The 18,008-nt window shown below is 42.4% G+C and overlaps 1 protein-coding gene across 4 annotated transcripts in view; it reads left to right on the top strand.

The window, feature by feature from the left end:
* The window catches only part of LOC141488891 (merlin-like), a 58,566-nt gene that overhangs the window by 36,732 nt on the left and 3,826 nt on the right, over window positions 1–18,008 (top strand). For 2 of the 4 annotated variants that reach the window (XM_074189326.1, XM_074189325.1), the window contains exons 10-18: window positions 791–865; window positions 2,475–2,588; window positions 3,162–3,284; window positions 3,426–3,682; window positions 6,407–6,509; window positions 7,247–7,374; window positions 10,834–10,984; window positions 15,332–15,535; window positions 16,152–16,215. In XM_074189326.1, the coding sequence (XP_074045427.1) occupies window positions 791–865; window positions 2,475–2,588; window positions 3,162–3,284; window positions 3,426–3,682; window positions 6,407–6,509; window positions 7,247–7,374; window positions 10,834–10,984; window positions 15,332–15,535; window positions 16,152–16,187 (1,191 nt within the window). In that variant the 3' untranslated portion in view covers window positions 16,188–16,215. Of the gene's footprint in view, window positions 1–790; window positions 866–2,474; window positions 2,589–3,161; window positions 3,285–3,425; window positions 3,683–6,406; window positions 6,510–7,246; window positions 7,375–10,833; window positions 10,985–15,331; window positions 15,536–16,151; window positions 18,002–18,008 lie in introns of those variants that run through there. The other 2 variants (XM_074189327.1, XM_074189328.1) reach the window with 2 other exon arrangements.

Raw genomic sequence — 18,008 nt, forward strand, 5'->3', positions numbered from 1 at the left:
CCCAAGCTGGTTATTAAACATTTGCCAGGACACTATTGTATAGATCCCTCTAACTCCGAGGAAACTCCCTTAAAAGAGGGGCCCTCAGGTCAGCTTGCTGTCTCTGGATCTCCCCAATAGCTCTGCATTAATCTGAATTCTCAATCTAACTAAATGAAGTGTGGAAAACCAAATATGAAACTGCAGTTTTCCAGCCTCACACACACTGTAGTTCTGCCCCTGAAATATTTGGGGAATAAGTGAATTGAACATGTTGGAGCAGAAAATGTATTAACCTTTTCTGCATCTTCTGCTTAGGTCCCACTCCTCTTCTTGTAGCTACACTCTTTTTTTTCCCCCCAAGGGCTTAAGTGATTTGTCCAAGGTCACACAGCTAGGTAATTATTAAATGTCTGAGGTCGAATTTGAACTCAGGTCCTCCTGACTCCAGGATCAGTGCTCTATCCACTGTGCCACCTAGCTGCCCCTGTAGCTATACTCTTACTGGGTTGTTTGTATGACTAAAAGCAACCCAGACGAACAGGTGGGAGATGAGTGCTGCTCCAGCAATGGACTACTGGTCATGTTAGCACTCTCTGGCTCCTGATGCAAGGCCTGCCAAGGCTAGATTCTTGGTAGCTGCCATGGAAGGGCACCACCTGGGGTAGACATGCCTGGGAATACTCTTGTCCTTGAGCCACGAACCTCCACTACCCCTCTTTTTATGGTCTGAAGTTGTTCCACAGAGAGCCCCAAGTCTTCTGAAGACCTTTTCAGCTTCTTAATGACCACCTTTCTCTCTCTCCACTAGTTAACGATTAAGCCTCTTGACAAAAAGGCAGAAGTTTTCAAGTTCTTTTCCTCACAGCTGAAGGTGAATAAGTTGGTAAGTAGTTACCCTATTAAAATATTTCATCATTTACCCTATTTAAACCCCCAAACAATTTGGTAGGGATGATGTAGTTAAAGGAACAGTCTCTTGTAGCAGAAAGGGAAGAAAAAGACATTGAAGTTAGTATAAACCCAGGCAAAGAAACAACATCACTGTTTCATAATGGCTTATTTAGAGAGCCCTAAGAGTCAACAGAACAAGTCAATTAAGCCCAGCATCCAAACCCTTCTGTCTGAATTCTAGGCTGGAAATGGAATTCTCTCTTTTTTAACTGATTTAACCATGATTTCCCTGTCTATGAAATCGTAATTATTTACTTAGAGAGATTGGGGGACATGGAGTTTAGAAAGCACTGTAGACTCTCAGAAGCAATAGCATAGTGGGGCATGATGTTTAAATCAGCTCATTCCAAACTGCAAAATCATTTCAGTAGCATTCACATTTGCACAGTGTTGATAAGATATTATGTCCTGAATGCCAGACTTTGTGCTACCAGAGAGGCTGAGGATGGTAGGTGGTTGAGCTTAGGAGTTCTAAGCTACAGCAGGGCTCAAAATGAGTGAGGGTACCACCATGTATGGTGACAGGAAAGGGGAATCTCCTGGAGAAGGGGGCTACCAGGCTGCCCACCTGCCTGAGAAGGGATGAACCAGAACTGGGCAGGATGAAGTGTTCATGTTAATCAATAATGGGAACAACTTGACCTTTCAGTCCAGGTCAGATGGGGAGATCTAGTTTCAAAAAAAAAAAAAAAAAGAAAAGTAATTATATCTATAAGGACCTAGAAAAGCTTGGGATGGTTGTGCCTAGGGCTCTGCCACAGTTTGTGAAGTGTTCAATCATGATGGAGTTCTTTTGTGGGAGAGTGAGGGTGAAGAGGTGAAGAGAGGAAGGGAATGAATGGAGGAATAAATGTGAGAGGGAGAGCACAGCTGGTCATCTGCCCATTGCCTACAGAGGAGCAGCCTGTGGACCCAAGGGGTGTTGTCATGTACTGGATTATGGGATAATGGTAAATGGCCAGTTTTTTCTTATAGATTTTAGGACATTCTTTCAGAGAGTTTTAAAGTGCCTGCTCTGGGCCAGGACAAAAGTGAAAGAATTCCTGCCTTCAATAAGCTAACAGTCTATTAGGGGAAAATACTGTGAATAATGAGAAGAAAAGATAAAATAGAAACTCATTTTCTGGGGTGGGGGTGGGAAGGCAGGAGGTAGAATCAGTTCAGGAGCTGGCCCCTGAGGTGAGCCTTGATTGAAGCCAGTTTCAGACTAAGTGGTCTCTGAGATTTATGGTCTTAGTTTCCTTGAGTCTTCCTCTGCTACAAGACAGAAGAAGGGAATATATCCAGGTATGGGATACAACCTAGGCAAAGCCATGGAAATAGGAGATGAAATTGGAGTGGGGCATGGCCAGTAGATCAGTGTTACTGGTTTTGAGAGTGCCTGAAGGGGAGGCCCAAGAATGACCACCAGCATGGCATGGCAATTGTGTGCAGGATGAGGTGAAGAGGTATGGGGGGGCCAACTGGGCTACTGCTGGATAGGCCAAGTGGAGGAAGAATACTGGTCAACCTATGAATAGTGGAAACTCTTGTTTTGATAGATCCTACAGTTGTGCATTGGAAATCATGACCTGTTCATGAAGAGAAGAAGGGTGGATTCCATTGAGATTCAGCAGATGAAAGCTCAAGCCAAAGAAGAGAAAGCTCGCAAGAAAGTGGGTGGCATTTTTCATGGTACTAGGGTGGGTTTCCCCTCCACCAGGGGCTGCTCCTAGAGAGGTTGCCTTGAGGAGCTAGGATGAGTCTTTTCAGGAGATTATTCCTGAAGTGTTAACTCTTTTCATCCTCAGAGACCCATCTGACATTCACCCTCTCACCTGTCATTGCTCAATAAGTCTTGCAGTGGCTTCTGGCCAAAAGAAATGATCTGAGAATGTTGGGGGGACAGTGTGACTGATGGGCTGGTGGAGCATGAGCCAGGATGCCTGTGAGAGCAGTTTCTCAAATACTCCCCCTGTGGGAAGTGTGTTCTTTTCCCATCCTGTCTCCCGATTTCACCACTGTTCAAAAATCTAAGCATCAACTTTGTAATCATAGGCACATACACATATATAGTCATGGCTGATAGCTGCAAAATGACTTAGCCTACAAAATCCACCAAGCCCAAACAGAATTGCTTTTTTCCCCCCTCAAGGTGAACCCTAATTCAATTTCTTTTTCAATCTAGTTCAATTCCAGGAATAGAGGTGTGGTGGGGTAGAGGCATGTCTCCTTCATTTCTTTTCCAGATGGAGCATCAGAGGCTATCCAGGGAGAAGCAGCTCAGAGAAGAGGCCGAGAGAGCCAAAGATGAACTGGAAAGGCGGTTATTTCAGCTGGAGGCCGAGGCCCGCCAAGCCAATGAGGCCTTAGTGAGTATTCCCAGGAAGCACACAAGTTGTCAGGCCATTCTTTCCCTTAATTTTTATAGGAAATCCAACAGAGATGGGCCTTGACTGAGAAGCATCCCTGGTTGAGCCTTCCCATTACCTGTGTGCTTTACTTTGACCCAGGCTCTTCCAGGAGCTAATGCCAGGGCAATGCTTCCCCAGCTCCACTCCAAGGAAACAGCCGAGCTGCTGGCGGAGAAGGCGCAGATTGCTGAGGAGGAGGCCAAGCTGCTGGCCCAGAATGCCGCCGAGGCTGAGCAAGAACGCCAGAGGCTGGAGATGGCGGCCCTGAAAACCAAGGAAGAAAAACGTCTGATGGAGCAGAAAGTGAGGGAAGCAGAAAGGATTGCTGCCAAGCTGGTCAAGGAATCAGATCTAAGGTGAGGGAGATGGGCCATGCGGGATGTTCTTGGTCTCTGCATTTCATTTAGGGAAAAGTGTTCCACTGGCCCTGGTGGAGTTTGATTTTTGGCAGAGGTGGTGGCAGCCTCCGGCCCTGGGCCTGACATCACAGACATCGCATTGCATTTTTTTATAGTGTATGAAAGTTTGAAAGTACATTCTACATGTGCTCTTATTTTATCATCACAAGGGCACTGGGGAAGAGGGATCACTAATTCCATTTGGTGATGAAGACACTGGGTCCAGAAATGTTCAAAGATACAAGTATCAGAGGCAAGATTTGGTCTCTGTTTGCTTTAACTACCCATCTAGAATCCTTTCCCTTCTACCACACAAGGAGCAGCAGGAGGTAGGTACAGAAACACAAGACCCTCCTTCTATAAGACTTTTGGCTGGCTCATATACACTACATTTGTCAGAAAGTGCCTGTTTCAACTCATCTTGGTCTTAGAAAATTTGACCAAATTAATATTTGCAAAAAGTTTTTTAAAATATCCTCCCAGTTCCCACAAGCTCCAGAAGGTTGGGATGCTGGAGCGTGGTCACTTCTGAGGGTTCTAGAGGTCATCCTGAGAGCTTGGACAGGGTGGGAATGGTAGGAGTGGTTTTCTAGTATCTTAGCTTTTTGTTTGTTTTTGCAAGGCAATGGAGTTAAGTGACTTGTCCAAGGTCACACAGTTAGGTCATTATTAAGTATCTGAGGCTGGATTTGAACTCCTGACTCCAAGGCTGGTGCTCTATCTACTGTGCCATCTAGCTGCCCCAGTACTATAGCTTTTGAGCCCCCATTGGTGTACTACCACCATGTTATCCATGGATATAAACTAGCCAGACAGACTTAATTATCTTTTAGAACTGAGTATTTAGTAAAATAAAATAGGAAGAAGAGTTTATACAAAATATTTCCCCAAACAAGGGGCATGGTCTCCCATGGAGACCAGGTGGAGTCCAAGTGAAAGTAGACCTCATCTTAGAACACATGTGACTAAGTGGTTAAAATCATACTTCCTAGAAGTCCTTTTTTTTTTTTTTTTTTTTTTTTTTTTTTTTTTTTTTTTTTTTAGGTTTTTGCAAGGCAATGGGGTTAAGTGGCTTGCCCAAGGCCGCACAGCTAGGTCATTATTAAGTGTCTGAGGCTGTATTTGAACTCAGGTACTCCTGACTCCAGGGCTGGTGCTCCATCCACTGCGCCACCTAGCCATCCAGAAGTCCTTTTTCTAGAAGGCCTTTCTTTTCCAGTCCTGGGGACCTCATGATGATCCCCTTATGTACAGTATAGTTTTCTTTTTTTTGGTAAGGCAATGGGGTTAAGTGACTTGCCTAAGGTCACACAGCTAGGCAATTATTAAGTGTCTGAGGTCAAATTTGAACTCAGGTGCTCCTGACTCCAGGGCCAGGGCTCTATCCACTGTGCCACCTAGCTGTCTCTTACAGCATAATTTTCTGCTAGGCCTGAGGGTTGGGGCTCTTGAAGTATCATGTTACTTTGATCCAGTGTGTTCTGCCATAAACTACTGCTTGCTGTCCCGGGGAGACTGTCCTGGGATGACAGCGGGCTGTTCAAGTCTTCCAGACTCTGCAGCATCTTCTCTGATCCAGGTGGTGAGACAGAGGCTCTTCTTTGCCCCCTCAGTGATTTCTTCTCAGGGGCTTGACTGGCCACTCTTTGCCATGATCTACTCTGCCTCCTGAATTTTGGGTTTTTCATTAGATCGCTAGAGGGATCAGAGATGTGACCAAGGAGCACTTCAGCCAATTCCAAAGGACTTTGTGGATGACTTCCTCTGACCTTCCTGGGCCTCACTTCATCCAGCCTTCCACATCAGGACTTTTCCCACCCAGTGTATTGACTTTGATTGGGTCCTGAGCAGCCTTTTAATCTAAGTGGAGTGAGTTCTTGACTGGCTCAGAAGAGTGGTTTGTAAACTTATAAAGTTTATAAACTTATAACGTTGCTGTGGTACTCCGTGGCATTAATGTTACTGGTCTCTTAGGTGTTCAGGAATAGGGAGAGCAGTCCCCCTTGTGACCAGTGGCAGTATGGCAGGACTGGTTGGCATTCTGGGTCCAACTTTTGGTGGAACAAATAGAAGGGAGCTTTTTGTGTTTCTAAAGATGAATGTCATGTTCTTGGTCACAGTCTTACTGGTCAGGCTTTGTGGTTACTAAGTCAGTAAGGCATTGTGGATAGAGTCATGGGTCTGTAGTTGGAAGATCTGGGTTCAAATGTTGACTTTTCTACTTACACCTAGGTGACCTTGGCTAACTTTTTCACACCCCAGGACTTCTGTTTCTTAATATATCAAGTGTCTTTAAGATCTTTGAAGTTTCTTGTTGCTCCAAAGTTCTATGATTTCTATTACTGACATGGCTAGTATATTTTCATTATAAATATTGATATAATTTAGTGTTTTAATATGTTTTTTATCGAATTTTAAAGATGATGAGTTCATCAAAATGTTGGCATTTTCAGAAAGGTCATTAACAAGCCTGCAGAGCCAAATGAAGAGGAGAGAGATAGACCTGGGGAAGTCCCAGATGCACTGGATGGATGGGTCAGTGAGGTGCCTCCTGAATATTCCTGGGCTTCCTGCTGGGCTGATCTGCATCCTCTATGGAGTGAAAGCCTGTTTTTTTTTTTTCCCATAGCTCTTAAGTGGAAAGACTGAATGGTTCATCTGGGGGATATTTTGCCTTAACAGAACCAAGGAAACAGAATACCTGAAACAAGACCTGAGCGAGGCCAGAGAAGCTGAGCGTCGAGCAAAGCAGCAGCTCCTGGACATCACCAGAGTCTCTCAGCCTGTAGGTCAAGTCTTTAACATTTTACTGAGATGGTGGGCAACAGCTCCTTATGAGAGGCACAGCAACTGGGAGTGCCACACCATACATTTGAGAGAGAAAGAACATCAGTCTATCAGTAAATATTTATTAATTGTCCACTATGTTCCAGACAAAGTACTGGAATATAAAAAGATGTAAAAGATAGTCCCTGCCCTTAGGGAGCTTACGGTTTAATGGGGGGGGGCATGCCAATAAATCAAAAAACAAGTTCTATACAGGATACTAGAAAATAATTAAAAGAAGGAAAATGCTGAAAGTAAGAGGGGCTGGGGAAACCATCAAAAAATCATTTCACAAATCTGCCTGGTCCTTAGAAAGAGTAGTTGTTGGATGACCTTTGTGGTGTGTCATTTCATTCACTTAGCATTCAAGACACTCCTCTGTGCACATCAAACCAAACACTCTGGACAAAATAAAAGATGCAGGTTTTGTCTTTAAAGAACTCATTCTGGTGCCAAACCTTAAAACAACACTTTATTCTCACCAGTTTGAGACTCTAGATAGTTAATGTTCCTAGTTCTGCCAATGATTCTTACTAGGGTCTTAGAAAATCATTAAACTTCTCTATGCCCTATTTAAGCTCTTTTAAAACAGTGAAATGATGGTTCTAGAGCAGTTGATGTATTCAGTCCCAAGGCTCTAAGTACATAAAACTCCTCTGATGGCTAAAAAGTCAAACCCTTTTTCTTCTTTTCTAGCACACAAATAGGTATCTGTACCCTTCCCCTGCTGAGGGTGGAGACCTTGAAGTTGAAAAAGTATATTCAAGATTTGATTTAAAGGATGTCGACCTGAAGAGACTGTCCTTAGAGATAGAAAGGGAGAGGTAGGTGCTGCCTCTACATATCAGCTTTAGCAAGTGCATCTGTGTATGTGACATGTGTGCACATGAGCATACATGTATGATATAACACACATGTTTGTGTCAAATGAGATGCTACCTGAAATTTCAAGGAGCTTTGTAGATTTTGGTAGAATGGATTCTCAATCCCCAAGGCCTCCCTGTGGGTCCCTGTATTCAATCTCTAGTTTTGTATGTCTTGATTCTATGATTGGATAGTCTGCTTTTTCAGGTTTTTCCTTTGGGTTTGTATAAGGAAATAGAGTGGAGAGATTGGAGGCCAGGAAACCATTGTTCTTGTAAAATGAGGCTCTGACATTTAACCTTCATTCTTTAGCATGAAGGATTCTGATGTCATTGTCAGTTGGCATATATATTTGAATAACAAAATTCTAGTGCTTGAACTGTGATACCTGCTTGGCTTTGTTTTAGAAGTGTCTGATCACATCAAAAAATGAGAGTTTTCCACAGACCAATGGGATCCTGACCCTTCCATAGGAAGCTCACAAATCCTGATAAATCTTGGTGTTATTCAGTTATTTCAGTTGTCTGAGACTGTCTGTGACCCCATTGTGGTTTCATTGATGGAGATACTGGAGTAGTTTGTCACTGCCTTCTCAGATCATTTTACAGATGAGAAAACTGAGGTAAACAGGATTTAGTGACTTGCCCAGGTTCATACAACCAGTAAGAGTCTGAGTTCAGATTTGAACTCAGGTCTTCCTGACTTCAGGTCTGGGACTCTATCCCCTGCACTCCCTTCTGCCCTGGTGAGCAGTCTAGGTGTTGACCAAGGAGTGAGTAGGAATTATTCTAGGAAATGTAGGCCTCCAAAGCTTTGTGACCAGTGTCCCTGCTGTGAGGGACTTCTTTCCTTGCTTCTTCTGACATAGTTGAGAATAGCTTCTTCAGTTGAGTGGAATAAAGGTTTATAAACTCACTAGGAGAATGCAGAATTCACATTGGAAGGTTATCATTGATGATAACCTTGGTCAGTCAGTCACCAAACATTTATTATATGTCTACTGTGTGCTGGGCTTTGGGTTGTGTGCTGGAGATACAGAGACAAGAAGGAAGAGAGTCACTGTCTTCCAGAGGTTTCTATTCTAATGGAAAAGACACGGACACATAGAAGTATCTAAAAGGAGCATAGATTCAGAGCTCAAAGGGAGCTCCATTCCACCCCTTGCATTTTACAGATGAAGAATTGAGGTTGAAGTTAAGTAATTTGTCCAGGATTACATAGCTAGTAAGTGTTGGAGACTCTGTCCACTATGTCATACTGATACTTAGTAATTTTGGGACATAGTATTTTGTGGTCACTGGGAGGGGGGAATATGGAAAGACTTCATGGACAGATGACCCCTGAATTGCATCTTGAAGGGAAATGGGGATACCAAGAGGTAGTGGTAAAGAGGGAGAGTATCTCAGGCATCCTGGACAGCTCAGGCAAAGGTACTGAGGTAGCTGGTAAAAGTGCAGGGGGCAGAACAGCAGATCTGCTAGAGTGGCTGGATTTCGGCCGGCAAGAAAAGTGATTAATGAAGAAATCCACAGGACAGGCAATGAAGATATTTAAATGTCAATCAGAGGAATTTATATGTGATTCAGGAGGCAATGGGAACCCACTAGAGAAGGTGTCATGATCAAACTCATGCTTTAGAACAAGGGCAGGAAATGTCCAACTGTCCAAGGCCAGTGAAGTCATTTAGTCTGGTACTGTCATGGCAACTGCAGGCGGGACTTGAATCTAGGGCTTTTTAGGGGTGAATTAATTATATGTTTGACTGGGCTAATTTTGAAGTTGATAATTTTGTATAACCTGCAAATGATGTCATAAATATTCAAATGACCCTTGGCAGAAAATCCCCATCCCTGCTTTAGAATTCCCTTTGTTGACTTGTGCTGGATAAATTTCAGTCGGGAGAGACGTGAGGCAGGGAAACCAAGGAGATGTCCAAGGGATGGTCTAGGCTAAGTGTGAGCGGTGAATGAATGAGTGGAGAGAAAGAGAGAAGGTGTGAGATTTTGAGGAACTAGAGAGGCCAGACTTTGTAACAGATGAATGTGGGCTGAGTGGGAGTGAAGATTCCAAAAGCCTGGGGAGGCTACAAGGGTGGTAGTTCCCTCAGCAGAAATAGGGGTGGTTGGAAAAGTAGTGGGTTTTGGGAGAGGGTTGCTGTAGGCTGGGTCTGATCTAGTGCTTCCAGATTTGAATTGGAATGAAATGAGACATTCATAGACCAATTTCACAGTGAGCTGGGACTGGTGGTATGGTAAGGGCCCTAAACAAAGATACCAACTAGGCCAGAGCCCCTGAGTTTGCATTGGCAGTGATGGAAAGCTGCTCTTGGGCCACTGGGAATTTGAAATAAGTATTAATGTAGTCTCCCAGGTAGATATTGCTCCTGCCTCAGGGGAAAAGTCATGAGGTCTGTTTTGGACACATTGAGTTTTAGATGCCTATAGGACAACCAATTAAAAATGTCCAGTAGGCAGTTTGGGTTGAGGGACTGAAACTCAGAAGGCATTTCATACATATATGGGAGCTTACAGTCTAAGGCAGGGAGACAACATGCAAAAATAAAAGATCTATACAGGATAAGTAGGAAATAATGAAAAAAAGGCAGCACTGGAAGGGACTGGGAAAGGCCCCCTAGCAGAAGGTAGGCTTTTAGTTGAGATGCGTCAGAAACCAGAGAGGCCAGAGAGGAGGGAGAGTGTTCCTAGAATGAGGGACAGCCAGAGAAAATGGGAGTCATCTCCATAGAGCAGATAATTGAGGCTGATGTTCTTACCACATGAGTGCAGAGAAAAAAGAAAAAGACCTCAGGACAACCTTTTGGGTATACTCAAAGGAGAATGAGAACAACAGATGGGAGAACTTGGAGAGGAGAATGAGGAGACATTAATGTTCTGACAAGACCTAGAGGAGGAGAATACTGGGAGCGAGGGCAATCGGTAGGGTCCAATGTTGTAGATGGGGAGTTTGAGGATTGAGAAAGGGTCCTGATATATGGCAACTTATCGGAGACCCCATATAGTTTAGGAGAGGGCAGTTTCAGTTTAGTGATGAGAGTAGAAACCTGAGAACTGGAGTTTAGGAAAAGAGAGGAGATGAGGAATAGGAGATGAGGACTCAAGGAGTTTGGCAGAGGAAGGAAGGAGGTTTTGTTTATAACACTCACCCAAAAAACCCATTAACACAAATAAAAGCAAATCTATACTTGGGTGTGACTCATTCTGAATCCAAATGCTGTAGCCAGAAATCATTATTTACATATTAGCATAAGCCAAAATTGTAATGTCACTTTTGAAACAATATTAAAAATGTCAGTTAGGTCTCATTTATCTGTTTAGTTGCTCAGTAATGACCTGATAATAGACCTTGTGGTGGTCAGTGAGTGTGACTTCTGGATCATCTGCTCTATCTCTGTTTTTTAGGTTAGACTATTTGGAGAAGAGTAAAAATTTTGAAGATCGATTAAAAGAACTTAAGTCTGAAATACATGCTCTGAAACTTGAGGAAAAACAAAAGGGACCAATCTCTCACTGGAATGAAGTCTTTGACTCATTAGACCTTACCTTAAGAAAGGTATGTAAAAAGAAGTAAACCAGTAATGTATTCCATAAAAAGTGATTAACATATGGCTTTGCTGCCTAAACCCAGTCTCACATCTTTTCTCCTTTTATTTCTTTTTATAATTAAAGATTTTATTTATTTTGAGTTTTACAATTTTCCCTCCAATCTTACTTCCCTCCCCCCACCCCCTCACAGAAAGCAATTGACAAATTGTCAGTCTTTACATTGTTTCCATGTTGTACATTGATCCAAATTCTCATTTTATTTCTGACCTTTTCTTTTCTGCCTTCCTTTCTCTTGGTTTCCCTGAAGCCTGTTCTAAAGTAGCTTCTTTGAGGGGCGGCTAGGTGGCGCAGTGGATAGAGTACCAGTCCTGGAGTCAGGAGGATCCGAGTTCAGATGTGGCTTCAGACACTTAATAATTATCCAGCTGTGTGTCCTTGGGCAAGCCACTTAAACCCCATTGCCTTGAAAAACTAAAAAAAAAAGTAGCTTCTTTGGTTCTTATTTGTGATTTAATCTATTTAAAGACCTTTCCTTTCCTAGGAAGATTAGTGAATTCCATAATTTAGAGAGTTCCTTGGGTTATTAGGAGATTATGGTTCTTTTCCAGGGACACATAGCCTGTATATGTCAGAGATAGGACATGAAACCAGGGCTACAAAGACATGGGGAATATTTTAAAACTTTCAGTATTCCCCAGAATGTACACAGGGAAACCTCATTCCTGGATGATGGATGAAAAGAACCAATCTTCACTTATTGCCTGGCTTTCTGATTTTTGTCACAAACCTTTTTTAAAATCAGAAGGAAAAATGACCTAGAGAATACACACACAAAGCAGCTGCTCCCAGTTAGCAGCAGCTCCAGGAGCAAAGCTCCCAGCCTCTGCTTCCTTCGTGTGTTCTATAGTTTGTCTGACATCCGGAGGAGATGGGATTAGGAAGTCTGATCATGGGAATAGCTTCACCATTTATTTATTATCCACTCACTTTGTTCAAGGTAGTGGGCTGACACTGCCCTGACCTCAAGGAGCTTATATTCTCTTGAGGCAACAAAGTATGACCTGTATACTAATGAAGATGCTTCAGGGTATAGTGTATTAGAGGCAAAGGAGAGATCCAGGCAGAACATTCTAGGAAGATTGGAAGGAGGGAAGATGAGTGGGGGATGATAAAGCTAACACATATAGCATTTTAAGGTTTGCAAATCTTCACATATATTATCTTATTTGATCCTTTCAATAATTCTGGTAGGTAGCTACTAATATTAATAATTATTAATATTAATTCCATTTTACAGTTTAGGAAACTGAGGCAGTACCAGTTGAAAGTGACTTGCCCAGGGTCACAGAGGTAGTAAAGGTCTGAGGCAAGATTTTTTTTAAATATTATTTTTATTTTTCTCAATTACGTGCAAAGGTCGTTTTCAATATTCTTCTTTTTGTAAGCTTTTGAGTTCTATTCTTCCTCCCTCCCCATGGCAGCAAATTATCTGACATAGGTTGCACATACACAGTCACGCTTAACACATTTCTGTATTGGTCTTGTGAAAGAAGAATCAGAGCTAAAGGGGAAAAATATAAGAAAAAAATATAAAGTTTAAAAAGTGAACATAGTATGCTTTGCTCTGCATTCAGACGCTACACTTGTCTTCTGGATATGGATGACATTTTCTATCACAGGTCTTTTAGAATTATCCTTGATGACTGAACTGCTGAGAGAAGCTAAGTCCATAGTTGGTCTTTTCACAATATTCCTCTTAATGTGTACAATGTTCTGGTTCTCTTCACTTCACTTAGCATCAATTCTTGAAAGTCTTCATAGGCTTTTCTGAAGTCTGCCTGCTGAGGCAGGAATTCAAATCAGGTCTTTCTCACTCTAGGTCAGACTCCTTTTTCTTTTCCCACTTGTTTATGCTTCACAAAAGCCTTTCCCATGGTGAGGGCCCTCCTGACCAAAGTACCCAGGGTGGACAGGGTAGACTGTGTGCCTCTCTGGCTCTGATATTCATTTCTGGAGGACAGTCTCTGCTCTTTCTCCTTCTATAGCTTAATTTGGCTCAACATGGGAAGCCTTGCCCTGCCTGGACGTGGAAAGGAGTGACAGATTGATGACTTTCTCCATTCTGTGGGTGGTGATGCAGTACTGTTCTTGGTGGAGTGATTTTTCTGGTTCCTTATCCAGACCAACACCTGAATTCTAGCTTCTTATACTGCCAGGCCACTGGGTTGACGGGCCTGGAAGAGGGGTTGGGACTGCAGAGTGTGCATTCACGATTCATTCACTGGATGCCAATGGTCTTCTTCAATTATGAAGGACGACAGCCTCAATGGAGTTCTTGCATTTCCGCTTGTTCATGTTGAGCTGGGACTATTTCCTGGGATGCTGCCTCCAAGGCAGAGTTTCCTTTATACCTCCTTTGTGCTGGTTACTAAAGCTTGGGCTTGAAGTGTAAGGCCCTCTTTGTTTAATTTAGAGATAACTCAGTCTTTTTTCTTTCCTGATCAGGATTAGAAACTGTGGTTAACGCAAGGCTACCCCTGTGGGTAACTGGGGTAGGGGACGGAGAGTCAGGAAGGTGGAGGTTGTCACCCATCTAGAGAACCCTTATCCAACACATGTGGACCTCCACTTCCTCCTCAGTGAAATTTAGATGTAAAGAGCATCTACCTCATGGGGTAGTTGGGATGATCATATGAGAGCTAGAGCATGTAAAACGCACTGCAATCCCTGAGCACCATATCAATGCAAGTCATTATGATCACCAGTTAAAAGAGGATGCTGAGCATGCCCTCTTTCCCCAGTAGGAGCCTTCCCCATAGGCTCTGATAATTGCACTTAACCACCAGCATATTGATGAGAATAGATCAATAAAAATGCCATCAGATCTCTTCTGTCTCTCACCTGTTTGTTGATCAATAATGAATACACTGCTATAATGTGGTTCAACTGGTTCCAAGTCTAGTTCTTTAAAGATTTTTTTCCCAGTGGCTTTTTGCTGCTTTGTAACTTGGCTATTTATGATCTTCTACCATCTTCCTCAGCAATTTATTTATTTATTACTTAGATTTCCCTAGCTCACCCAGGCTGGAAGTACTCTGACTACTCAGGGAGTCAATTCCCCTGATTTTGGGGGAGCTTTAGCCCGTTCCACTTTTGACCTGGGCTCTTTCACCCTTTTTTTAGAAAGCTAGGTTGCCCCCCCCCCCCCACTCTAGGGGACTTATTCCACTGGCACCAAACTTGGTGGGGACTTCAGCTGGCCTAACCCCCTGCAGCTCACAACTCCTGAGCTCCAGGGATCTGCCAACCTCAGCCTCAACATGGAAAGATTCCAAGGGCTTTGACACCTGCTGGCCTCATTACTATTTTTCAAATGAGCTGGCAAAATCTTTGGTTCCTATGACTTGGCAAGGAGTTTAAGGTTCCTCTCCTATGGAATGTTAACTCCTTGAAGGCCAGAATGGTTTTATTCTTGTCCTTTTACCCCCCCCCCCCCCCACAGACCTAAGACCTAGACCTTCAATAACTGGCCATTGATTCCTGATTGACAGACAGGCTGAGATGTTTCTGTGTCTCTTCTGCCTTTGTTGTTTGGTCACTTTTAGATCAGTTAAACTGGTTTAAAAAATGCAGATGGTCAGAATCAACAACCAGTTTTTTTTTTGTTCTAGTTTTCCTTTATTTTTTTGAAGTCCACAGTTTGTTTAAATAAGTCAGATTGGTGTTTCTGGAATGGCACACAGTATCTTCTTTCTCTATAATTTTTTTTTTAGGTTTTTGCAAGGCAAATGGGGTTAAGTGGCTTGCCCAAGGCCACACAGCTAGGTAATTAGTAAGTGTCTGAGGCTGGATTTGAACCCAGGTACTCCTGACTCCAAGGCTGGTGCTTTATCCACTACACCTCCTAGCTGCCCCATTTCTCTATAATTTCTGATGATCTTTATTCCAACCTGTCAGTGATTTGACTGCACAGATGATTTTGAAACATGCCTCTTCTATTACCAGCTATTTCCTTCTTGAAAAACATTCAATTTAATTTTTTTTTTAATGGTGATGTTTGGTGTTTGCCACATTTTGTTCTTGGGGGGAGGTTGGTTTTATGACATAGTGGTCTAAGGTTATTCTGGTTTCTTTCATTTCATGATCCCTTGTCATATTTTCTCATAGAATTTCCATCATCTTCTTGATTGGACAAATCACCCTTCTTCATAAATCAATCCTATTTACCCTGAGACAGAGAGCTGTCCCTTGGCAAGAGGTTTTTAAGTGTATGTTGCTAGTTACACTGTTAGTTCAGCAAGGGAGGGCTATGATAGGATTACATTTTGACTTGGGGACTTCTTTGCTTTTGAAGGCACCATCATGGATTAAGTTGTATGAAGCACGAGATGGACAGGATGACAATCTTCAAAGGCCCTTCTCGCCTTTTCCACTGAATGCTCTGAGTAGTCGGCCCATCAACAACAGCAGCTATAGCACAACAGGAGGAAAGTGTTCCCGAACAAACACTTCAGTTTCAAATAACATGGGAATAGAAACTCGAAAAAACATTGTAAAGGTAATACACTAATTTGCTTCTACCAAAGTGATGAACCTTTTTTTTTTTTATGCTTAATGAAGTTTAGTTCCCAAAATGTCCACTTCATCCTTTAGCTCTTTTAATCAGATGGAGAAAAGGCCATTTCAATCGGCCCATTTCCATTGGTGATCAGGTTCAAGGTTTTAATGCTTCTAATGGATTATTTTCTCATTAAAAATGTTTTAGGCTTCATGCTTAGGACCATATGCTGTGATTTAGTTTTTTTTTTTGCAAGGCAAATGGGGTTAAGTGGCTTGCTCAAGGCCACACAGCTAGGTCATTATTAAGTGTCTGAGCCTGGATTTGAACTCAGGTACTCCTGACTCCAGGGCCGGTGCTCTGTCCACTGCACCACCTAGTCACCCCGGTTGTGATTTAGTTCTGAATTCAGTTTTCCTCTTTCGAAACCTCTCTCCCTGCCCAAAGTAATAGATGACCCAGACTGCATTTCCAAATTCACATAAATTAGTCTCCATTTAATCCTGTTGTGAATGCATTACATTGGAGTTATTGGGAAGACCATAGTGAATCAAACTATTAACTTCTTGTAGTCTATAGAATTAATTAAAGTGAGGGAAAAATGTTTTTCATCTAGGTTCAGCAGCATGACTCAGATGTGATCTACATTTGAAGTTTTTTGGACTCACAGCTTCCAAAAGGTGAATATGTCAAATTTGTATAAAAATACCTTTAGTGGGACTTGAGTAACATTAATGTCCTTTTCTCCTTGTGGGGTTTATTGTGTATCATGCTTCAGAGATGGTCATTTCCTTATAAAGGGATACTGAGCACTTTGCCTGATGCTGCTAATTTAGAGGATGGGCCAGCAAAAAAGGCTTAAGCCCTACAAATTGTATGGACTTTGATTGGAACACAAACCATTCCTGTTATCTTGGAATTGAACATTTTGGCTTGCCTTCAGATCACATCTAGTGTTTGTTCCCTGGATTGTTCGATTTTATTATGGATGCTTGTTTCTTATGGAGATACCACATTCTGACTCTGGTCCTTCTGCTCCTTGTGCTTGATCACTGGCTTTGGCTCCATCTATGGCTTCTGGACCCTTTTTGAGTCTTGCTCCTTGGCTAGCAGGCTTCAGCTGGAGTCTTGGAAGACCTTATCTACCACAGTTTTCCTATCCCAGTCTCAATGTGGCTTGGAGCTATTTCCATTTCATATTTCAGTGATGATCACTGGTTTTTTTAAATGCAATATGAAATATCACAGCAATTTTAATATTGAACTTATCTCTCAGGTTTTAACTTGGTGGTAATTCAAAAAAGATTTCAACCCCTATTAGTTTGGTTTAGCTTAGGGGATTTAAATCTTAGACCAAAATCAGAGAGAAGGTTGGAGGCTCTCTTCAAGTCTCAGCCTCCAACCTGAGAAGACTGAAGTCACCTGATAGGAACACCCTGATGCCCCTTGTCCACATTTCAGACCTTTTTCAGAAACCTCACTCTTCTTTTCTCCATTCCTGAGAGGAAGAGCCAGTCTTTTTCCTTCCTGATGTTAATCCTTTTTACCTTCTTATTCCCCTCTGGTATCTTTATTTCCTTCCCTTCCATTAACTTCCTTCTGCAAATATACCTCCCCAATTAAAAAAAAAATTTTTTAGCCCAGTAGCAGCACCACACATTTCTCTTCTTTTTCAAGAATTTTGATCATGAAAAGTTGTCTCTCCCCATATATCAACACTTTGCAATCTGACCTCCCTTCCTTCCTCCCAACACTCTCTCTCTCTCTCTCTCTCATTAGTGATCTACTAAATGACCATGAGCTTTACTCATTTCTCAGTTTACTGGACTTCTTTGCAGCATTTGCCGCTGGTGACATCTGCTTATTTATGTAGCTTTCATAGATCCTATCTGATTTAATTGCTCCTCCTGACTTCTCTCACTCCTTCCTCTCTTTTAGGGGTATTTTCCTGAAGGTCATTTCCTCAGACCTCATTTCTTTCTCCTAGCTGCTGAAAACCCTTCCAGAAGTTCCTTCTATGTCATTTCTGGGTAGATCCCTCCCAGATTTATGTCTCCAGCCATGGTCCTCAAGCTCCTTGGTGGCATTTCCAGCTGGCTCAAATTCATTGCTACCTACATGTTTCCCTTGTGGCCAAAACCAAGCTTTCCATTGACCCCCAGACTCCCTTTTCATCTGGCTTCACCATTTCTGTCATGAACATTTTCATTTGCTCACAGTGCAGGTCTAAAATCTTGATGATCTTTGACATCCTCTTTGTCATCTCTCACACATCCCGAGTCATCAGGTACTATCTACTCTGTCTCTTGTGTAGTCAATCTCCTCTTCCTTCTTATAGTCAAGATCCTGGCTTATGTTATTATTACCCTAAATGCCCACACGAACTATTGAAAGACCTTCCATTTTTTCCTCTTTCAGTTCATCAGAGTACTAAAACCTTCTTATAGGCTGATGTGTTTGTCATCCTTTTTTC

This window comes from Macrotis lagotis, chromosome 5 (genome assembly GCF_037893015.1).
Source record: "Macrotis lagotis isolate mMagLag1 chromosome 5, bilby.v1.9.chrom.fasta, whole genome shotgun sequence".
In the NCBI taxonomy this organism is placed as follows: domain Eukaryota; kingdom Metazoa; phylum Chordata; class Mammalia; order Peramelemorphia; family Peramelidae; genus Macrotis; species Macrotis lagotis.